The sequence below is a fragment of the Amphiura filiformis genome, chromosome 19, assembly GCF_039555335.1.
Source record: "Amphiura filiformis chromosome 19, Afil_fr2py, whole genome shotgun sequence".
Taxonomy (NCBI): Eukaryota; Metazoa; Echinodermata; class Ophiuroidea; order Amphilepidida; family Amphiuridae; genus Amphiura; species Amphiura filiformis.
In genome coordinates this window covers 36907208-36932356 of record NC_092646.1, presented here as the reverse complement: position 1 = coordinate 36932356, position 25149 = coordinate 36907208, and the positions used below count along the sequence as shown (strand labels likewise).

At 37.1% G+C, this 25149-nt stretch overlaps 1 protein-coding gene across 1 annotated transcript in view; it reads left to right on the top strand.

The window, feature by feature from the left end:
* LOC140140543 (protein mono-ADP-ribosyltransferase PARP4-like) overlaps positions 1-25149 on the top strand; it is a 70583-nt gene that overhangs the window by 26846 nt on the left and 18588 nt on the right. Inside the window, exons 16-31 of the mRNA XM_072162302.1 lie at positions 662-880; positions 2282-2487; positions 3137-3359; positions 4464-4650; positions 5446-5704; positions 5924-6194; positions 6338-6418; positions 7513-7695; positions 8634-8762; positions 9091-9237; positions 10906-11005; positions 11669-11750; positions 12938-12999; positions 19426-20232; positions 20361-20643; positions 23801-23899. Coding sequence (XP_072018403.1) covers positions 662-880; positions 2282-2487; positions 3137-3359; positions 4464-4650; positions 5446-5704; positions 5924-6194; positions 6338-6418; positions 7513-7695; positions 8634-8762; positions 9091-9237; positions 10906-11005; positions 11669-11750; positions 12938-12999; positions 19426-20232; positions 20361-20643; positions 23801-23899 — 3338 coding nt within the window. The remainder of the gene's footprint in view (positions 1-661; positions 881-2281; positions 2488-3136; positions 3360-4463; positions 4651-5445; positions 5705-5923; positions 6195-6337; positions 6419-7512; positions 7696-8633; positions 8763-9090; positions 9238-10905; positions 11006-11668; positions 11751-12937; positions 13000-19425; positions 20233-20360; positions 20644-23800; positions 23900-25149) is intronic.

Sequence of the window (25149 nt, the reverse complement as noted above, 5' to 3'; positions counted from 1 at the left end):
GTCTACTGTTTTTAAGCAACCAACAAGTGTCACTCATGAGAGTTCTCTGTTATATGAGCTACATTCTGCCAAATTAAAAGAACAGTTTTTTGTTTGTTTCAGAAACAATGGGCAAAAAAAGGAGTGTGTCACCGTAAAAATTTGATAGTTAGCATATCTGCTTTATATCAAGCGGTTTTAAAACATGCAAACTTCCTTACTTTAATACTGCAATATCATTATATGTAATCTCTATCTATATCAGATAAACATTATCATCAGATGAGCAAAGATGACAATCAGTTAATAGTGTATTTTTTTATGAGTATATCCTGAGGATTTTCTTTTTATCATCTTCTTCTTTTCTTTCTTCTTTATCCTTCTGTTATTGTGTCTTCTCATCTTCCCCCTTTTCCACTCTTTATTCCTTGTTGTCACTTTCCTTGTTTTCCACACCATGTTTTCTCCCCCCTATCTTCTTCCTTCTTTTGATATTTCCTTTCCCTTTTTAAATTTATCGGTCCAATCTTATTCAACCATCCTTTTACGACATCTACATCCTTTTCCCTACATTCCTCCCACATTATTCTTTTTCTTCCTCCTGATGTTTCACCTCATTCCTCCATCCTCTTCCTCATTCCCCTTCTTTGTATTGCTTTCACATTTTCTGTCTAATTTTTAGGTTGTAGTCTTCCAAGTGTACACCAATGAAAATGATGACCCGATAGAAGCTAAGTATGTGTTCCCCCTGGATGATATGGCAGCAGTGTGTGGATTTGAAGCTTTCATTAATGACAAGCATATCGTAGGGGAGGTGAAAGACAAAGAAACAGCCCACAAGGAATACAAAGAAGCTATCAGCAAGGGACATGGAGCTTATCTTATGGATGAAGAAACACCAGTAAGTAGTGCATAATAAAATACATGTTATCTAACATCTTTGAACAAGTTCAGTGGGCTATTCCATTTAAAATCTATCCTACCCCTGTGGAAGATTTAGCTAAAGTTTTTCACAGAGGGAGTATGAGTTTCAAATAGAATAGACAATTGGGTAACATCCATTTGAAATACTCACTCCAGTTGTGGAAGATAGGTAAAGCCATAATACAGGGGGAGTATGTTTTTCAAAATGATTAACCCTGACCAATTACATTTGAAAAACATACTCTCCCTGTGGAAGATATTTCCAAAATCTTCCACAGGGGTAGTGTGGATTTCAACTGGAATAGCCTATTAGGAATGTTGATTTCAACTGTGCATTTTTTCATTTTGAAGAATTTCAACTAAAAACGAAGGTGATTTACTCACCGTTTTAGTGACGTTTCACCACTACACTAGTGGTTTCGTCAGAATGGCAACTCATCCCATCAGACTGTGTGGCCTTTTACGTGCAACAGGAAGCACTGCAGAGGGTGTGATGAGTTGGTCAAAGATGTTGTTGAGTGCATAGGCCCCTCGTCTTTGTTTAGAGTGTCATGTTCTTTGATGTGGATCCAAATGGCTTCTTTTAACCACCTCATAGTCTTATCAGCTTGGTCATTGAACAACACATCTTTCATCTGCATCAGTAGCTTCTAGAAGTTCCCACATTTTCAATTCAATTTTAGATTGTCTGAGAGACTGAATTGTGTGTACAATGTAGGTGTGGGTGGGGGTGTGTCCATCAACTATAATACTTGAAGATGATTTATCCTCTTGTATCATTTATTGATCCTTGATGTGTTTTGTGTCCTCGTCCGTTGGATTCACCAATTCCCACTTTTTTTGATGATTTATAACTTGTTCAGAGGAATTTAAACCGCTCTCTACCATACTTGATTACTTGTTTATCCACTAAGGAGAAGAGGCCCTTTGTTTGTGCTCTGTTAATGTCCTGAATTTGTCATTGTTATAGGCCTAATGGGGGTCTTTGCAGTGCTGGCAAATGCCCCCCAGTCAGAACTCTTCCCCCCGTTGCCCCCAGTAAAACCCCAAATTACGAAAATTTCCACTTTTTGCGGCAATTTTGCGCAAAACTTGTTGATTTTTCCCCCTGAAATTCACTTTGCCTCCTCAATGCCCCCGAAAAAAATTCCTGGTGTTGCCACTTGATCTTTGTACAGTTAAGGCTGCAGTGGCATTACCAGGGGGGTGAATTTCAGGTGGGGGAAAATCTACCAATTTTGCGCAAAATTTCTGCAAAATGTAGAATTTTTCGTACTTTTGGGTTTTTACTGGGGGACAAGATAAAATGTCCCCTCATTGTGCCACCACTGGAAGGCTGCAGCGCAGAGGATATCACTCAAATTGTGTCTCTTTGCAGGATGTGTTCACAGTGAGTGTAGGTAACCTTCCCCCAAAGACAACCGTGGTCATCAAGATAGTCTACATGGCAGAGTTATCTGTAGATGGAGATAAGATAGTGTTTGGTCTACCAGGCAGTGTTGCTCCTTGGAAGAAAGATGCAGCATTGTCAGAGGTTACTCAGACAGACCTGAAGACAGTCAAAGTAGACAAAGAAATGAAAGGGTAAGTTCATTTAGATGTCACTGTTGACAGATATATACCAGTATTTGGTGTAGTTGGCACTGCAACTCCTTGGAAGAAAGATGCAGCATTGTCAGAGGTTACTCAGGCAGACCTGAAGACAGTCAAGATAGACAAAGAAATGAAAGGGTAACATCATTTAGATGTACTTAGTTAATGCTGACGGATATAAACCAATATTTGGTGCAGCTCCTTGGAAGTGCACTGTCAGAGGTTACTCAGGCAGACCTGAAGACAGTCAAGAAAAAAATCCTTACCAAAAAACACTCTTCATGACAAAAAACTGCACAAATGTCGAAGAAGGTCCAAATTAGAAGATTTTTTTAGGGGGTGGTGAAGTCCACTTTCTGCATGCAAGTGATTTTTTTGGGAGGAGGCCCGCATTTTGGAATTCTGCACCACCAATTAAAAAATTCTGCGCATGGTCCTGGTCAAGATAGCCAAAGAAATGAAAGGGTAAGATCACTCTGATCTGTCAAAGGCATTGGTGCTATGATGCTAATACATTATGTACATATGATTGATGATTGATGCAAAACTTAAATGTTGATGTTTTGAAGACAAATTTAAAATGAAACATTTTTTCAGTGGCATTTTACAACAGTGAACTTTATCATTCATTTTCCATCAGCAATCTGTCTGTGGAGGTTGCTATAGAGATGCCCTATGACATTCGAACTCTGGAGTCACCCACTCATCCAATCAGAATCAAGCGCACAGCAAGCAAAGCTACAGTAGCATTGGCTGATGGTTGCACACGGTTGGATGATGGCTTTCAGCTTCAGATTGGATTGGCAGAGATCCACGTACCTCGTATGTGGGTAGAGCGCCACCCATCTAAGAAAGATAGTCAGGTAAGCAAAGTATAGAGATATCATAGCATTTGAAGATGCTTGGACGATGGTTTTTAGATTGGATTGGCAGAGATTCACGTACCTCGTATGTGGGTAGAGTGCCACTCATCCAAGAAAGATAGCCAGGTTAAGCAAAGTAAAGATGACGACCAGAACCAGAACTACTGGGAACTTATTGGTTAAATAATTTTTTGTGATTTTATCAATTGCGGACAGTTTACTGGGTGTTTAATTCACGTTTCCAAATATGTGATGTGTCATGTCAAAAGGAGACACTTTTGGGCAGGTTATCAATTTTGAGGTTTTTACATATCTTAAATATAGAGATATTTGGCTCCATAATGCCATTTTCCCCAATGTAATCGGACATTCCTAAGCGAAGATATTGAGTTTGTAAGTTATGGTATTATAAAATTGGAAATTGAGATATCGGCCTTTAAAAAATATTATTGACAATGTTGGGAGTACAAATTGCCTTGAAAAATGTCTCAAAAATACAAGATGCCAGTTATATTCGGGTCTGAAACTATCAGACAATATTTTTAACATTAATAACATCACAAATTCCCAACAAACCGAAATTGTGAAAAATCACCCTCGGGCAGATTTTTGGCTATTTCTCTATTTACGACCCTGCCCAAAAGTGTCTCCTTTTGACATGACACGTCACATATATTTACATTCTCACATTTATGGCACTAGCTATTATGGGCTATTTGTGGGGAGGAGATAAGTTTAAGTGATCGCTTATAGGTTCGAATTGCAACCAGCCTAATCTCGAAGTTCCCGTGGCCAAATGGTTATGGCACAGGTCTTGTAAACCTGAGGTCCTGGGTTCGTTTCCTAGACGGGACCACTTTATTTACTTGTCTCTTTAATTATTTGCGACGGCGAACCTGGTGAAAAAATATGTTTGTTATATTTACATTATTAAGTTCTATGTGTAATAAATGTTTTTGTTGGGTTAAAAATTTGTGACTGCATGTTCAACCGTGAAAAGCACAAAAATTAAACCGCCGTGAAAATTTTCCACTATACACCAACATCCTCCTATTAAAAATGAAGGATAATTATAAACTTCTTTATTAACATTTCTCTTTACAGGCATGCATGTTGACTTTCTACCCAGAATTTGAAGCCAACACTGAAGGGAGGTCAGAGGTCATTTTCATGTTGGACCTTTCCAATTCAATGAGAGGGGAGAGTTTAAGAGAAGCTAAGAAGATTGCTTTGTTAGCCTTACATCACCTGCCTGATGATTGGGTCTTCAATATTGTTGTGTTTGGAACAGGTAAGTTATTACCAAAGACAATAGAAAAATGTCTGCATCAACGATCCTGTCAATCACACTCCCCATGGTTTGTGATTGGTTAGTATCACATAAAAAATAAAACAGCATTTATCCACGCTTTCTGAATACTCAGATTCCTCAAAGCGCGCCACGGGTCGATATGCTGCCAAGCCCCAAAGGCTGAGTGTGACAGACAACAGGCCCGAGCTGATCCCCTGCTCTTTATGAAAAGGCCTGCAACTTTTACATGTCCAGATATTGCTCTTCCGTTACATGGGACCACCTTTTTACGTGACTCTCCGAACCACGGCACGCTATGCACCCACTGTGGTGTCTGCACGTTTAGGGCCACAATGAGTGGGATAGAGGATAAATGAGAAAGCTCATGATCTTACAACCTTCCGACCGATAGCCTAGCACACCAAACTACATGACCACCCTCTACCTCTAGGCTAATACTGTAGCCTTCTACTGGGTGGACTAAGGATGACCACCATTTCCCTTCTCCTCTGTTCATCCGCCAGTGGACTGCCGTTAACTTTGGTTGTCGTAACTCATCCGCCTTCACTACCGATGCTAACTGGTGGTGCTAGCTCGCAGTTTTTCACCTGTTGTTAGGTCTTCCAGAAGATTTTATTGCAGCATGTTCTGTGTATCTGCTGTAAATCCCTCCCTGAGCAAGTTAGTAATGATAGTATCTTAATTGTCAAAATTTCCTACTTTGGTGTGATGTTGGATAAGATTGTGTTATCATATTTCTAAACTAATTACCAACATTATTTTCTTCTTTTCCAGCATTTGATGAACTCTTTGCAAGCAGTCAACCCAAGAATGGCATCAACACAAAGAAAGCCCAGACATTTATCAACAGCTTAGAGGCTTCCATGGGTAGCACAGAAGCCTGGCATCCATTACATGCTTACTTCTTACTCAAAGCGGAGACTCTGCGGAATGTGTACTTGATATCTGACGGGCATATCAACAATGAAGAAGCTACATTGAATGCTGTACATGATAATGCCATGTATACTCGCTTGTTTACATTCGGTGTCAGGTAAGGATGATTTGGCAATTAAAAATTGAAAATGTATCATGAAATATTTTGTAATAAAAGTATCATTGAAACATGAAGTCTAACTGGACTGCTGAGTATATTAGTGATGAACTTTTAAACCATGAACAAATGTATTGGGTCTATTAATTTTGTGTATGGGTAGAGAGAAAGAAAGTTTTCAATGTTATTTTCAATTATGTTTTATGTCATTTACCTCAGTTCTACAGCCAATCGTCACCTGTTGAGGGCGCTTGCACGAGTCGGTGCCGGAGCATTTCAGTTCTTTGACAGCAAAGTGAAATCCAAATGGGAAGGAAAGATCAAGTCTCAACTGAACAAATCTTCTCATCCGGTGCTTACATCAGTCAGCGTGGAATGGCAACAGTTTGATAACCACGCACCGAGACCGATTCAAGCACCCAATCAGATCACATCATTGTTCAGTGGATCTCGACAAGTCGTCTATGGATATGTGCCATTTTGCACTCAGGTAAAACTTATAACCTTCAATGTTCTATCATTTCTGATCATTGGGTTCATTAGGGGTCATAGGGCACTTATTTGAAAAAAAAACTGTTACTCGAAATTCTGACTAAAATATGATTGCATTTGCATGACATGTTGGTTTTGCAGGCAACACTGAAAGCAATGATTGCTGGGAAGGAAGTTTCAACTATGGTATCCACTCATGACCTCAGTATCACTGAAGGCAAGGTAGGTCAAAGGTCAATTGCAATTCAGTATAAATGTTCATAACAAATGTTAGACAAGGGGAGCTGAGACTTTGCCTTGTTTTCTGTGTATGGATGGGAAAAATACTATTCTTTGGTTCACCTCAAATTCAGTAGTGATGTATGTGCGTATTTTGCCTGGTCGCAGTTTCAAATCGTGTGGGTATAAAGTTAATCGTGCAGAACATATATGCACACATACAAAGGTGACTTGTCGGTATGCTTGCTGCGCAACCGTAACAAAGCATTGACGTCACTACCAATCTCGAAGCGAACCAATGTACATCCAAATTATTTCTCCATCAAATTGTGAAAAACCAGATTTTTGCATTTTCACAATGGTTTGACATTGAATGAGCTACCCTGGGTAAAAAACGAAAGTTCAAATAGGAGTGGTAACATATTCCGCAAGTGATTCAAACCAAATGGAACTAATAAGGGTAAAATTTTGCCATTTTAGTCAATGTTTGAGGAGTTTGTGCCTGGTCTGTGCAGAAACTTCCACACACAGTTGAATGCAGCTTCACATTTTTCAATACTGCTTTTTTCTTCCTTGTTGACAATTTTCACATGAAAAAACCTTTTGAGAATTTCTTTGAGTTCTCCTTCACTTTTAAAATATTTCTCCAAATGTCAAACATTTTTATACTTTTAAAAAGAAATTTTGACGTTATTTATTTTTCACGCATTTTGAATTGTTTCACTTAAATTTGCAATTCTAAGCTTTCTTACCTGTTCACTGTCATAGTACACGTTAGAATGTGATCGTTGCTACGTCAACTGGCTCATGCTTACTTTGTTATGAACCACTGATCGAAATGATCACAACACAAAGCTTAACAGGTGTATGATCCCAGGCTTGAACCAGTAACCATGTGGTTACTAACATGCACTATGTCAGCGAATACACAAAAGCAATATATTTACACATTATTTTCGCGGTAGCAGCATGGAACACAAAAAGCACAAAGATTAATTTTGCACAAATATTTTCACTGTTATAGTAGTATATGAATAGTAGTATAAGTGCATGATTCTTTACCCATTTACTTGAATATGACCTTTGACCCATTATAGATGCTGCATCAGCTGACAGCTCGTGCCATCATAAGAGACTGGGAGGATGGAACTCTTGATGTCAACCGAACAGAACATGAAGTGAAGAAAACGGAGCAGAAAAACTACATCATTGGGTTGAGTAAAGAATACTCCATTGTGACCAAATTCACTAGTTTTGTTGCCATAGAAACTAGAGACAAGGTAAGGACAACATCATTGATACAGATAAGTTGATAAATTCATGTATATCATTTCAATGTTAACCACCTGGACACTACAATCCAGACGGTTGACGACTGAGAGCAGCAGTCTTCTATATACCAAGTTATTGTTTTTGAAATGGTGGTGGGGGAAGTTGTACATTTTGTGAACAACATATGGCATTAGATCCAATTAAAATGATACTACTCACTCAGAAATATTTCAATTGAAATATTTCTGAGTGAGTAGTATCATTTTAATGGGATCTGAAACTGAACCTTTATCAATCAATATGAACTATGAACGATCCTGATGAATCTGTTTCAAGAGAAACGGCATCAGGTTTAATGCATAAGTTGAAGTTATACATGAGCCCAGCCCTGCTACCAACCCACTACATAAGCTTGTTGGTATCTGTTCCAGCATTGTTGATACCTCTGTCACTTTTGAATTCTGTTCAATTCATATCAAATCAAGGCTGTATTGATTGCTCCATTGCATTCATACACATGAACCTCCTCTGGCTGTGAATGGAATTTGTCTAGCGTGATATCACAAGCTGGAACGTATAATAGAATATACAGAAATTCTTTGAGCGCGTGTGGCTGAGTGGATAAGTCGCTCGACTCATAATCCATAGGTTGCGAGTTCGAACCCCACCTGTGTTAACATGTTGTGTCCTTGGGTAAGGCACTTTATCCTCATTGCCTATGGGTGTTGGGTTATGGCAGGGATGGATGTTTGTATTGTTGTATGTTTCGATGTTGCAATATTGGCGCTGATTAAGCTGCTGCCTTCAAATTGCTTTCTGTTTAGGTGTGTTTAATGTAAATTCTAGCAATTTGACCTGCGGGTCACCATTAGAGTTTGAAATAAAAAACCTTACTTTTTTTTAATGAAATCAAACTGACTGTTCTTTTGTTTTATTTTCCCCAAAGGATGAAGACAAGAAAGAAAAGAAAGGCGTGGACATAGAAGAGCTGTTGAGGAAAGCAGAGATTGATACATTGACTTACATGGGATGGGAACCAACCAAGAGTCCTCCTGGACAAGCACAGACCCTAGAAGTAAGTATTGATACACGGTACAGTACAACCACATGTTTCTCATTTACTTGTGTGATACAATCACAATTACTTTGACAAATTTGACATAAGCAACAATGCTGCATAACAATATGCAGACTATTGTTCTCATTTGGGAACCAAAGGCCGCATCCATCCACTGTTTGCTTTGTAATTGTGCATCCAACTGAAATTATAATACCTGTAGCATCACAACCCATTGCAATATCGCAGAGGTAAATCAGAAACATGTGTTTGTGGACTTAACATGGTTTGGAAATAAGCTCTTCATTTACTGAGTGATAAATCAATGTTTTTATTATTCTTTTAGGTCTCCCCTGAGGAAACAGTTGAAGACTTACTTCAAAGGGCTCACAAAGAGGAAACGTTTTCAATTTTGACAGCTCAAAGATACTACGAGGATGCTCTGGAACTAACCAAAGAAAAAGTGTCTTACAATAATCCTGTTTTCTACAAGGTATGTATAATTATATAGAGACCACAACAGAATTAAGGTGCCAGTTATTTTCACCCCATAATCTTTTAGCTCGGATTTAAGACCTCATTTGTTGAAATCGGTCAAGAAATAAAGACATAATGATCCAGAATTCCAAGGATGATGCAAAATCAAAAGTTTCAGTTAGCTCCATTGGATGCCCTATTGATTTGTACACAAAGCATTCTCGAACAAGAGAACTAGCACTGTGCTTTCCTTTGACTAGAACATTAAAATATAACTTTTGATTTCATTCCTTGCTTGGGTTTTATTTCACATTTTCTCAGCTGATTTCAACAAATGAAGTCTTAAATCAGAGCTAAAGGGAATATGTATTTGCTGCTGGTTTTAATTTTGACATATTTGTCTTTGTTTAGGATATACTGTACAGGGGTGAACATAACTGGTATACCTTAGTTATTTTGCTGTGTGTGTAATGTAAATGTAAGGGATGACTTCAAAAGCCGGTCACTGGTGCACTGGGGCGAACCGGTGGTTTAACCATGTTCTATTGTTCCAAACAATATATAAACCAGACCAAAAGCTTATTTTAGTACTGAGGTACAGGGGTAGCGCGAGCACAAAAAATCAAAGGGTCCCATTTAATTTTGCTGGACCCTTTGGTACCTGCAAAGTCAACATTTAAGGGCAGGGGTCCAATGAGAATTTAACGAGTCCGTCGGGCCAACATTTTCCAGTGAAATTATTAGTGTCGTTGGCCTATGGCGATTCGGAAGATTTGCTTATCTTTTTATTTTTAATCAACAATTCTTAAACTGATTTACGCCTCCGTGGATCATAAAATTAAGGAGTCCATTCAGTTTTTATCAGACCCTTTGCTCACTTTCAACTTGTGATTTAAGGAGTCCAAAATGGCCAAAATAAAAAAATAAGGAGTCCCTGGACGCGCAGACTCCTTATTATATGCGACCCCTGCTGAGGTACTTTACTTTGTGTCTGTTTTTTCAGTTGCAACAAAAGCACCCTTTTTTACTTTCAATCATGGTCTGCAAAAACTAAATAATCCCATAACAGCAGGGAAGGGGCAGAAATATTGTGTTTGTCAAAAATGTGCAAAATATCAGACCAAGCAAAATTGATAATCATTTGTTTTCCAAAAAGCCAAAATTTCTGTTGAAGTCTACAGAAATTCTACGGGCCCAAACTTAATTTGTTAAATATAATGTTGCCCTGGTACACATTTGTGACAATTTGAAAGACTTCATACTCACAAATCAACAACAGATAATGCCCTGACTTGATGTTGAATTAGGGATTCAATCATGTTTCACCGTTGTTAATCGCCGTTTAACAACAAAGTGTCCACATCATCTGCATGGTTTTCTGCAGAAGCAAACCACACAGACACGCTGGACGCAAGTTGTTAAACAGCAGACTGGCAAGGATGCTGTAACATCAAAAGAATTGCAAAGTGTACAATAAAATTTGCACATGTTACTGGAGCAAGTGCATATAAAATATAATTAAATACTGTACGTATAATATATTATGAAATACGTCTTAAGAGCGGGTGTAGCCAAGACAAAATGTTCCTATACTTTAGTGGCTATGAAACAAATGAATGAGAGAGCTTTAATATATTTTGTTCTTTGGTCTTATATGTATATTATTATGTATTTTCAATTGTAGGCCATACTTGATATTGTTAAGTTCTACTATGATGTACAGGGTGACACAGGTAAAATAGATGAACAGGCGTCATATTTCAGGAGGGAGATTATGGAAAAAGGTATGTGTTTCAATGTTTGCACTTTTCGGTTGACTAGGGCTGTTTTCGACAAGGCTGATCAAGACCACTACCAACGTATTGATAGGCTTGCTAACTGTGCTAATTATTCATATATCCTAATTCAATAGGGTTAGCAACTCCCTTTAATATGTGTACATCTATATCAAAAAACGATGCACTTGTCAGCTGCTACATGTGTCTCTTTTTACATAAATTGCTTAGAATAAAAACCAGACTCAGCTCAAGTGGTGATCACTTGTAATCATTCACAAGTCACATGGTTTAGGAATATTTTCATTATTCTTAAACCATGTGACTTGGGAATGATTTGAAGTAAAATGTACTTGAGATGAGTATGGTATTTATTCCTCTAACTACGGTAAAAAGAGACACATGTAGCTGCCGACAAGTGCATCGTTTTGATATGGATGTACACATATGTGACATGATATGCTCCACGGGGCCAAATTAAAGGAGGCATTTTTGAAAATCAAAGATACATGTATAGCATATTTGGTTCCAGAGTTCTGAAGTTTTGTGATGTGTATTTTCTTATTTTCCCCCTCCATATTTTTTGCCTTTATCTCAATTTCAAATTTGCTGCCTTTAGCCCCCATAGACCAGATTGTGTCGCATACCTAACACCTTGATATTTTGATGCAGGTGATATTGATGATATAGATATAGAGGAAATCATGGAGAATGATGTTGAATTCTTGGAGGAGGTGCGCACCACAGGCAAGAGGTAAACATAGATCATAAAATCAGAGAGGGGTTACTCCCCGTTCTTGAAAACAAGCACTAATTTATTGGGATTAAAACAACATAATCCTGTTTCTCCATATAGTCAATGACAACAACAACATATGCGGTGTGTGATAAAGCAAAATCAGTCTGAAGTCGGACATATTCAATTTTCAATTTCTTATAGGATTGTAAACATAAAAGCTACATTTTGCACAAGTTCAAAAGATGTGAGCAGCTAAAGAGTTTCCAAAACAATAGGAAACAAAAGGAAACACTTAATTTGTTTGGCTATATCTCAAAATCAGTATTTCCGACTTCCGACTAATTTTGCTTGATCACATCAAGGGTTTATTGCCCTCTTTTATTCCATATGACTCAAATTCAATCAAAATGGGCTATTCCATCTAGAATCCACACAACCCCTGTGGAAGATTTTGCAAATAACTTCCACAGTGGGAGTATGAAATTCAAATGGAATGAACACATCAGCAGTTCTATTTGAATTTCATACACCCTCTGAGAAAGATTCAACCTGAATCTTCTACTGTGGGAGGGTGTGTTTCAAATGGAGCTGCTAATGTGTTCATTCCATTTGAAATTCACACCCCCCACATGGAAGATATTTTAATTTTTAGATGGAATAGTCCGTTTAGCTTGAGATGCTCTGAACTTTCAAATCCTTCTTCAAAGATTAATCATATACGGTTCTACCAACAAACACTTTTAAAACATATTTGTACCGATATATTGGGGTATTTTTGTAAAAGAAAATTGTAGGGAAAAAGATTTCTTAACTGGCCAATTTCCTCAAGATAAATATGCACCGCAAAATAAACACACAGAGCATCAGCTTTGAGAGCAAACTGAGTAATAACCAGTGACCAGCAAATCAGCTTAATGCTCTGCGTGCTAGCCATGCGCTTCAATGGAAAAAGTTCAAGTTTTGAAATATTTTCTCAAAATACCAAGAGCGTCTGCAGTCGACACCCGCGTGAAGAGAGTTAATCAAGATACTGATATGTGAATAGTGTGAATTTCAAATGAGGATACCTACTGAATGGGTGATTCCATTTGAAATCAACACCCCCTGTGCGAGAGATTAAGGCCATGTTTTCCATATGGGGTGTAAGTATTTCAACTGGAATTATCCATTGTAACTATAATACATGGCTTATACATCTGCAGGATTATCAAAGAGAAAAGGTGCTCTGTGATTAATGAGATAGTCAAAGAATTTGGAGGAATTGGTATGTATTACTATACAATTTCCCACCCTGATGTGGCAGTGACGTCAATGCGTTGAGGCAGCTGTTTCGCGCTCGCATCTATGTGCCATCTTTAAGCACGTACGTGTGTACGCCAGTGCTTTGAGCGAACACTAGCGATTTGCGCCTAATGATATGCGCGTTGACATCACTGCCACATGAGAGTGAAAAATGGTATTTATTATATCCAAAGATATTTAAACTTACAGAGTCAGGTTTATAGGGCTCAGAATTGCCCTGTGTGTAATGCTATGGTAATTGTACTAAATTGGTTTGTCGCTCATGGAGACCAAAATAATGTACTTCGCTGCGAAAGTCTAAAATCAAACAATAAATAGCTTCCTTAAGCTTGAGTGTTACAAATAAAGGTTTCCACTTGCGTGCGATAGCGCTTATTATTAGCATTTGGCACAACACATCACACACACAAAGCAACCAAGCATGCAAATCAAAGTTTACAGGGAGCATGTCAAAATAATCCTGAGATAAGCTGAATATATACTCTATTGCATAGCGACGAGTGATTGGTATTTGGCCAATAAGGTGGTGCGCATTTCCCAACGCAGCAAAATGCACTCTACCTCATTGATTAAGAACCAATCGCTATTGCTTAAGGGCGTACTACACCCATATATTGGTTTGATTGGTCTAAAAAAATATTTTTTCATTTATAGCGAGGCGATATATGCACGGATCATGTGAAATAAAAAAAATAAAAAATAAATAAATAAAAAGGTGTTTTTAAACCATTGTATAGTAAGTCATTTTAGCCCTATATATTTTTTGTTTACCGTATCCTGGTAACTCAGATGCGTGTTTCATAACAAACCATAATTTATTCTTTTCAACATGTTCAAGTAGGGTACATGAATAGAATACATTAAATCCTTTGTTATACTCTCTATAGAAATTCTAGTGGTGCTTGCAAAATATATAACACTGAATAAATTAAATAAACACTTACACAATAGATGCATAGTCATTAGTCAATTTGATATTGATGTTGTTATTGATGTGTTGTTAGGAGAAGAAAAGGCTATTAGGTCACCGTATGTCAGGTTATAGGTCAATTGGTTCAGGTCAAATTTAAGCATCAATTTTGAATACACATGTGAGAGTCTGTGATACAATATGTATCATAATGAGGAATAATTTTGATATTCTGTCTTTAACTGGATATATATCGAGAAGTGCAAGGTGGATATACTAATATACCTTGGGATGTAAATGGTGAGTACAATTTAGAATGCCTAGTTGAGATGGATTTCACAAATAAATATAAAATAGTTACCAAAATCACAAAAGCTAAGCTTACGGAAAACTACCCAATATGGTGGTATAGGTGACAAGAAATACAATTTTTTCAACATTGCTGTAGTATGGTTGTGGTAACCTGTTACCTATGGCTTAATTAAGTTTCAGTGAAATAATGTTGCAAGTTAAAATACAAAATATAGCTCAACATTGAAAATAGAAGCATTTTAACCAGTTCCTTTTTGATAGTTGTGGAGCACCAAGTTCATGAAGTCATAAAAGAAATCAGGAACCACTTATTCCCATTTTACATATCAACTTTATTTCCCTAACGTGTTAGCAACACATATCCAAAATTTTAACGAAATCCGTTGATATTAAGCTTTCCAAAATGAAGTGAATTTAAATCATCAGTGATGTACCACCTTTGGGCTTCTACTTTTAAAAGCATGTAAGCTACGTTGATACCGATGCCACCAATAAAACGAGAAGATTTGCCCTTCATTTTGCATACCACTTTGTCCAATGTTTTTTTGTAATTTCTTCACAAAATGCAAAAAAATGCAAAAAAAAATCAATGGGTGTAGTACCCCTTAACGATGTAGTATAAATTCAGCTGTACAATATTTTGCTCTCCTTGAGTGACATGTAAACACCCTCTGAATTAGATTACTTTTGTTAATCCTCTTTCACAATCAAACTTGAGGTTGATATCAAGTTGACCTTTTTGGTAAATCCCAATGCGGGTAGACCTGTGATGTTGTTACACTGATGTGCACATATCGTTTCTGTGCACATACTTCACTGCTTTGAAATGCATAGCCCTATATAGTAATGATGTTGGCTAAACGAAGTGCACATCGCTGTGACGTCAAATGACGGCATCTCGGGTCTACCCGCTAAGGCTTATGGGATTTACCAAATTGAAGACCTGAGCGCAAGAAGCCTGTATGTCCACTTGGCCCCTCAACATGTATACGCTAACTTGCGTTTAGTTTTGTATAGTTTGGTAATGTTTTATACATGTTCAGGGGCCAAAACAAATCTGTCACAACCTTTCATGATGTTTTCAACCTGGAACATGTTTTAAACATTATAAAACCCTAAGAAACTATACGTAACTTTAGTGTATACATGTTGAGGGGCCAAGTGGACTTACGGTCTTCTTGCGCTCAGGTCTTCAATTGTGACTTTTCATGGTGTGTATATGGGTCCTAAACAACTGCTCTTATAGTTCATATTTGTTTTAGTTATTTATAAGTTAATAAATGCATATCGCTTGTTGTGAGAGAAATTGGACTTCATAATGCAAGCGCTGAGATGTTGATACATCCCCTGCAATCCCTGCAGGGGGAGTACAGTAATTGGACTAATCAACATTCAGCGCAAGTGATTTATTGTGGCCAAGCAACAAGGAATCTACATGTGGCATGATCAAGCAAAATCAGTCTTAAGTCGTGCATATTCATTTTTTAGTTTTCTACATGATTGTATATAAAGGCATTTGCAAAGCTATATTTTGTAGAAAAAATCCCATTGAAATTGAACATTTAGGTCCAAAGATATGAACAGTTGAAGTGTTTCCAAAACAAAAAGACAGCAAACCTTTGTTTGGCTGTATCTGAAAATCAATATTTTTGACTTCCGACTGATTTTGCTTGATCACATCAAATATTAACCTATTTCATATGCGACAAAAAATTTCTGCTATTTTTTATAACAAACAAAATACTAAAAATATCAGAAAGTTAGACCAATATCAATGAACCCACCTTCAAGAAAAATAAGTAAATCCTGCAGGATGCAAACGCACAGCGCATAGTATGTGGTATACCCCCTACACCCCTGATGTTAGCAGAAACAAGCCCATTAAGATTTCATAACATTATCACATATATCTGATAGGACATTGTATAGTGTGGCTACATTTTTATTTAGTTTGTCCAATTTTTGGTTATTTTCACTGATTAAATATGTAAATTAGCTAATTAATATGCATGAAATCTGACTTGGAACAATTTTTGTGTAGTTCATGATATACCTGTTGCTATGGACCAAGTTAGATATTTCTCTGATCGTCCCACAAAAAATTGTCAACATTACTGGAATAGATTAAGGGATCTGGAATGAGCATTTTGACAGTATTTTTTGTGGGACATTAGAGCACATCAGACATATCGAATTGCATTCTGAATACAAAGAATGTCTTTCTGATATCAAATAATTTTCATTTTTTTAATTTCACGATATAATACAAATTTTATGACAAATTATTAAAATTTGATATTTTTCACATTTTGATATATAACAGTCTTGGTTAATTTTATAAATCTAATGATATATTCTTAAAGTGTATGTAGCTGGGGAAAAAGCAGGCGATCAATTGACAATTTTGACCTTTCGTATTGAAGATATGGATTTTTTTCCCAAAACACCAAAAAAATTAGGTGTTTTGGGGAAAAAAATTCATATCTTCAATAAAAAGGTCAAAATTTTCAATTGATTATTGTCTTTCATCCCACCTACATACACTTTAAGTATAAATCATCAGATTTATTAAGTTTACTTCGATTGCTGTTAAATATCAAAAATGTCAATTTTTAATCATTTGCCATAAAATGTGTATTACATTGCGAATTTCAAAAAATCAAAATTATTTGATATCAGAAGGACGTTCTTTGTTCATGATAACCATAATCATATAACTAGAAATCATACTTCTAATACATTGATTGTACCAAAATTTAAATCAAATTCAGGTCAACGTACTTTCCATGTCAGGGCAGCCTATGCATGGAATTCTTTGCCACCATTAGTAAGAGCTCAGATGGAAAATATGACTTTAGGCCAATTTCAATCAAAAATTAAAGAAATTTAGACCTGCCTTTATCTATATTTTATTCATTTACTTGCTTGATTTTTTGTATATAAATATAATTATTGTATTTCTGGTTTTTTTTAATCATGGTATTTGTAATTATCTTGTAGTTGATGATACCATTATACTTATTTGTAATATATTGTAAATACATTGTAAATACTGTATGATATTTTGTTAATATTGTGTATTGTAATATATTTTGTTGCTATATAACATGTAGCAATGAGGGCCTGCTTGAAAAGCAGTGCTTGTCACTGAAGCAGTATAACCCTCAATAAAGAAAGAAATAATAATAATAATAATAATAATATTCAGAATGCAATTCGATATGTCTGATGTGCTCTAATAATGTCCCACAATAAATACTGCCCAAACGTTCATACCCCATCCCTTGGCTTGATAATTTCACACATTCTTCATTTTCAGTTACAATGCAGGAACTAACATCAATTTCAAAATCTTGTGTATGCATGGTGTGTAATTCAGATTGTTGATGTTTAATCACTCTTTTTTATGATTTTATAGACTCATCGTCATCGTCGTCATCGTCATCGTCGTCATCGTCATCATCATCATCCTCGGAGGAGGAGGATGAAGAGGAGGGGGAGGAGGAGGGGGAGGAGGAGGGAGGGAAACGGTTTGCCTATCGTCCCAGAAGGGAAAAAAGAATGATGATGAGCTTGAGCCACAGTCCAGATGAAGATCTTCTGGATGAACTAGATGAATGTTTAAGTAGTCGAAGCAGAAGCAGGAGCAGAGACAGTGAAATTGATGTCGTGAATATGATTGATTATTGCATGGCCGAGGAAGGTTTGTTTGTTCGTTAGGGTACATTGGGCTATTCCAGTTGAAATCCACACTACCCCTGTTGAAGATTTTGGAAATAATGTTCCATAGGAGGACGTAGTATGTCAAGTTTTTCAAATGTAATTGGTCAGGGTTAATCATTTTGAAACCCATACTCCCCCTGTATTATGGCTTTACATTTATCTAGCTTCCACAATTAGAGTGAGTATTTCAAATTGAAGCTACCCAATTGTATATTCTATTTGAAACTCATACTCCCCCTGTATTATAGCTTTACCTATATCTTCCACAACTGGAGTGAGTATTTCAAATGGAAGCTACCCAATTGTATATTCTATTTGAAACTCATACTCCCCCTGTGGAAGACTTTAGCTAAATCTTCCACAGGGGTAGTGTGTATTTTAGATGGAATAGTCCATTATTTAAATTGACGGGAAGATGTTATTTGGTGTAAATAGCAATGATCTGGAAACTTTCAGTGGCAATCAAATCTCAATCACTACCAGGCCCACGACACTACGATGCTAGTTGGGGGACAGTTAATTACTGCACGTTTGTGCACCCAACAATAATGCTCGGTGGGGGATGCCATTTGTGACAGTATTTTGCAGCCAGAATATTAGAAATATCGAACAAATATGACTTGAAAATATCTTCTAAATTTCAGTTAATAAAACGAGTGAATTTTCAAATTATTTTCTGTATATTATGCAAGTTTTAATCACCAGTATCTCAGAACTAGTCTGGCCGTCTTAACCCTATGAGAACTACCTGCCGATTGGCCAAAACGAATATTGTGTCCAATTTTGAACCAATCAAGGAGGGTATTAATAAGAACACCTGCAAATGCAAGTTTGACCATAACTTAAAAGCCTGGTCATAATTGGCAATTGAAATAAGCATTTCAAGTTATCAACCAATCAGAAATGCTGTTAAATGACCAGTTGTGTCCAGGGACTTAAAATACCCTTCACAAATAACGATCACAAATTATCTCAGTGGCAGTGCCAACAATTTTTCCAGAGCAAAAAGGGGGGGAGGTGTTGGGGGGGATGAGCTAAAATTTGCCTATTGTATTGCAAGTTTTGCGTAACTAGTGAATTGTTAAATGCTTTTCTTTCGACCAGGGTTAAAGCCCAATTTCTTTTTTGGGAAACAGACCCCTGTGGTATAGTACCATAGTACTGATATTGGCCAAATCAAATCTGTACTTTGCTCTCACATTTAAGAACAAATATAAAACAATTTCATTCTATATATAAAACATTGACATAGATGGTTGCATCAGGCATAAATGTAAAACAAATTTGGAAGATTGAAAAAAAAAAAAAAGTACTAGCCCCTCCTTGATTATAAGCCTACCCCAGTTTTAGAGTGAAATCACCCATCTAGAAGGGTGGGTTTATACCAGGAATGTTACGGTATATATTTATTTTAATTTTATTTATTTGTTATTTATTTACCAGCACCTGCTGATTTTGATGATGATTATGAAGATGTTTGCTTACAACCAGAAGAAGTTGAAGAACTTGGTCTTGTAGATTTAGCGTCTGTAGACACTGAGTTTATGAGCTATGAACAGTCATCATTCACAAAATCAGATTTAGCTTCACCTCAAACATCAAAAAAGAAGAAAAAGAAATCGGCATCACCCACTATACCATCCCCAACACCCAATTCAGCAGGTGGAGCAGCAGCAGCAGTAAAAGAAATAGAGGATGAAGATTATGAGGAATCTGACTATGATTCTGATGATGATATGGGTTTCGGTCTATTTGATGACGATGATGACCAACCTTCACCAACTCGTATGATTTTTAAGTATATACCTCCACCTTCCATGTCTGTAACTAAATCGCCCGCTCTTTCTGCACCTCAACGTTTCCCACCTCAAATGGCCCAACAAGCTTCACCACCACCACCATCACCACCTACAGTAAGTGGTCTCCATAAATTAGAACCGTACAGTTCAGTTCCGGCTTTTAGATCTGGTGGTGTACCTGGTGGTAGTTGTGGACCTCCCCCTCCACCACCTGCTTTTGGTGGTGCACCTCCCCCTCCACCACCTGGAGCTTATAGTGCACCTCCCCCTCCACCACCTGGAGCTTATAGTGCACCTCCCCCTCCACCACCTGGAGCTTATAGTGCACCTCCCCCTCCACCACCTGCAGCTTATAGTGCACCTCCCCCTCCACGACCTGCAGTTTATAGTGCACCTCCTCCACCACCTGCTCGTCGCGGTGCACCTCCCCCTCCACCATCTGCTCCTGGCGGTGCACCTCCCCTCTTCCACCTGCATATGACAGAGCAGCTTACAGTGCATCTCCTCGGTCACTGCTTGCTCGTGGCATTGCTTACGAAAGCACAAGCCCGACACAAGCCAAACGTTCCCCTTCAGCAGCACTAGCAAGAACATCTAGACAAAGGGCATCAGCTCCTATAAAAGCACAAGCAGCACGACCTCCTGCAGCATCAGGAATATCACTTGATCGTGGCAGTACGCAATCAGTTCCCTCAAGAAAAGCTTTCAGATCATATGCTTATGCTTCTTATCGTTCTTATGAAGAACAATCAATTCCCTCAGAAAATGTAACCAAGAAGCTTGGAAAACCTGAATCTACACAAGGTGTGCCCCAACCACCAGTAAGAAGATTCACTGATAGTAGAGAAGACAAAGAAGAAAGGTAAGAAATAAACTTTTTATCAGCTGTTGATCAAAGCCATTCTTAGTACATGTATATTAATAGCCTACAATCGTGGAAAATATGTTAGCACACTTTGGCTGTCTTTTGGTGTATCTCTGCCCCTCGCTCCACCCACCCATTTTGATGTTGAATGAAGCCATGTTCTTGGCAGGTCTGTAAGACCCTCCAACATTGAAAGATGGGGAGTGGGGAAGGGTGAGATACAGGGGGGCATGGACTGTCTTTTGGAATTTGCAGGAGAGCATTAAATAGCACTGGCGTGTCCAGGATCTTTTTCGTGAGGGGGGGCTCAGAGGGCTTTCAGAGTTATGCGGGGGCTTAATTGCTAAAATCACCAAAAATGGCTGATTTTACATGATTTTTAACAAAGTGCAGGGGGCTTCAACACCCAAATCCCCCCGGACACGCCACTGAGTAGCTCTTCTTGAGCCTTTGAGGGGAACTGTTTAGAGCATTTACAATAGAATGTAAGGAGAGAATGGTCAACTAAGGAGAGCTAAACATCACTCTCCTATATCTGATTTAATAAGAGCAGTAGAGAGTGATTGCTCTCACTCTCTTCAAAGGCAATCCATGGGGGAGTCTGTGCTTCACATACATTGAATGATTTTTTATTTTTTTTTTTTATTTTTTCTTTGCCTGGGTTACTCATTCAGTGGATGTTTTAAGGTATCCTCTGTTCTTCCATGAGGCCCAGTGAATGTTTCACTTGCCTATCCAATTTTGATAGGGCACATATTTCAATTGTTTAGTACAAGTGTAAAATAAATAATAAATAAATAAATTTCGGTGTTTTATATAGCGCCTTTTCCGGATCTTAGAGGATCAAAGCGCTGTAACCGCTGCCATGGTGAATCATCACAATCAGATCGCATCAACTAGGCTGGTTGCAGCCGAACTTGGCGCAAAACCTATCCGCACTTAGATTGTAACATCCACCAATTATCTATGCAGCTCCTCAAATTCCATTGGGTGAAGGAAGTTTTGATAGCCAAACAACTATATCACCGATTTTTTTTTGAAAGCAGGAGGAAACCGGAGATCCCGTAGAAAACCTGCGAGAGCGAGCATGGAATCGGGATAAACCAAGTGCACATGAGTCCTTGGGCGCGCCGGGCTTGAACCCGGGACCTCAGTGGTGCAAAGCGAGGGAACTACCGCTGCGCTAACTCGCCCTCCACTATTTTTCCTGGGTTGTAGTATTCAATATCCTAATTAGGACCCATCAAAAACTATTTGATTGTAGCTAGTGTAGGTGTGCTATTAAAGGGGCACTTCGTGATCCACAGCCTCATCCCCCACTTTTCTCAAAAAAAGTTGAGATTTTTATATCACTGGAAACCTCTGGCTACATAATGTTTATGTACAAAATATTTCTTGCAGATTAATTCGTTTAGCAAAGATATCATGAAATTTGAATTTCGTTCTGGTGCACCAGAACGAAATTACAACGTATTGTCTATGGAGCAGTGTAATACACATAATCATGCATAACTCGCAAAGCGCAATATCGGAATCAACTGAAATTTTTGGAATATGCTTTTGTCGTGGATATGTACTGAAAAATGTCATAAAAAGAGGATGCTAGGATCACGAAATACTCCTTTAATATAATATGTAAAATGCATGAAAAAAAAACCCAGTATATGTGGCAGTCAAATAAGGGATAACATTTAATTTGGTCTTACATGCCTTTAAAGGTAGAAGGCAAAAAGTAAAAGCATGTAAGCTACATTGATACTGATGCCACCAATAGAACAAGAAGATTTACCCCTTCATTTTGTATACCACTTTTTTTTCTAATTTTTTTCACCAATTTTTTCTCATTTCTTCACAAAATGCACAAAAAGATGCAAAAAAAATGCAATGGGTGTAGTCATTGAGGTCATTTTGGGGTAAATCGTGGGGAGCATTCTTTTCACATCTGAAAGTCTTGACTTACAAAAGTTCCCCCTAACACTTTTTGAAATAAATCAATGTTGAGGTCAGAGGTCATTTAGGGGTCAAATTTGAAATAGGTTTTATTGGGCTCAAAGTTTGTGGATATAAACCCAAAGAGGAGGGAAACATGTTTAAAGTAAAGCAGAGGTCACTTGAGGTCAAAGTTCATGTAGGGGTAAAATTTCGAAATTCCTCCCATTAGACTCAATATTAATTAATTGTGAATGATAAATTTGGGTGAGAATTCAGCAGCATAGCTGCTTTTGTCTTCATAAAAACTTAATCAAAAGAAAGCTCATATTTTTGTCACTATCCCAGTAAAATTAACACAATGAGATATGTTTCATTTGTGAACAAAAACATAGTGAAATGTGGTGACCGCACCGTAAGTGTGTCTACTATCCTATGGGGCATTGCTATACATGATTTTGCTTCTCATATCAAAACCACTGGAGCAATTTAATACAACTCAAAATTGGGACACATATTGTTTTAATGGCATGCCTTAAGGGATCTGGAATGAGCATTTTGAGTGTTTCTACAGTATTTTTTGTGGGACATGAGAGCACATCAGACATATCGAATTGCATTCTGAATACGAAGAATGTCTTTCTGATATCAAATAATTTTCATTTTTTGAAATTCACGATATAATACAAATTTTAGGACAAATTATTAAAATTTGATATTTTTCACATTTTTGATATATAATAGTCCTCGAAGTAAATTTTATAAATCTAATGATATATTCTTAAAATAGGAAAAAAATCCATATCTTCAATACGAAAGGTCAAAATTTTCAATTGATCGTGGGCTATTCATCCCACCTACATACACCTTAAGTATAAATCATCAGATTTATAAAGTTTACTTCGAGTACTGTTAAATATTAAAAATTGATATTTTTAATCATTTGCCATAAAATGTGTATTACATTGCAAATTTCAAAAAATCAAAATTATTTGATATCAGGAGGACATTCTTCGTATTCAGAATGCAATTTGATATGTCTGATGTGCTCTAATGTCTCACAATAAATACTGCCCAAACGTTCATACCCCATCCCTTAATGTAAGGTAGAAACAAACCAGCATGAAACGATTGGACCACGCCCCTTTAAGAAATAATTTCTGTAGTACATTATGATTATATACCCTACTAATAAAAGTTGTTTATATCTTGTTTAAATCAATAGACTCATTGAACGCCGTGTTGCAAGTTTCACTGATACCAGAGAGAGATGCCGTGACCGCCCTGCTGCACGTTTCCCTGAGGACAGAGATGATTATGCCCGGTAAGAAATAACAAATTTATTAGCTGTTGATATACAATTGAATGGTTGGAACCCAATACACAAATTTATTGGTCGAGAAATAAGTTTTAAAATATTGGATGACACATAATGAGTCTAATATTTTAAAACTCGTAGCGAGAACAATAAATTTTGTATTGGGTGAAACATCCAATTTTGTTATGTTTTCAGAATCTTTTCATGGTCAAAAATGTTGGGAAAAAAGTGATATAAAGCCTATCCAACACAGTCCAAGTGTTGAATATATTGGAATCTTCAACTCTGTACAAAGTATGGAAAGGAAGATTCTGAGAACATAATGATATAAAATTGGATCGATTGAGCCCAATTTTATATTGGTTGAGCTATGAGTTTAAAATATTAGATGAGACGTAGTCGAGTCCAATGTTTTAAAACTCATAGCGAGACCAATAAATATTGGGCGAAAAGCATCCAATTTTATCATTATTATTTGTTGGATCCAATATTTTCACACACTTGGATTCATCAAAACATAATAATGATCATGAGCAATTCCACCATCCGTCTGGATGCTATAACTCTTAAGGTTGGTCTGAACCCTGGAATTATGGAAACTTTCGGGCCTCATAACTTCTAAATTGTTGGTCTAAAGTATATAAAAGTATACATATTTAGAATGGCAAAGACTTGATAAGTTCATCTGTGAGGTCAAATTTGGGCCAAAATGGCACTTTTATGGCCCAAAATCTAAAAATAACGGGTTTTTTAAATTAATTTTTAAAAACTAGATCAAAATATCTAGGACCCGCTTTTTTCATTTTTCATTTTTAATTTCGACTAACTTTGAGAAATTTGCGCCAAAAATGGTCAAAAAATGTTGATTTTTCAAAAAAATCATAAAAAGCCAGATTTTGTAACAAATTTCAAATATTTTTGGTGAAATTGGTCAAAATTCAAAAAAATGAAAAATCGGGTCCTAGATATTTTGATCTAGTTTTTTAAAAATTAATAAAAATTAAATTTTGGCCCAAGAATTTTTTTGTTACGGTACACAAAAAAGAAGTGGGCCAAAACCGTTATTTTGGGGATTTTGGGCCAAAAGTGCCATTTTGGCCCAAATTTGACCTCACAGATGAACTTATCCAGTCTTTGCCATTCTAAATATGTATACTTTTATATACTTTAGACAAACAATTTAGAAGTTATGAGGCCCGAAAGTTTCCATAATTCCAGGGTTCAGACCAACCTTAAATGGAGAGGAAGATTCATAA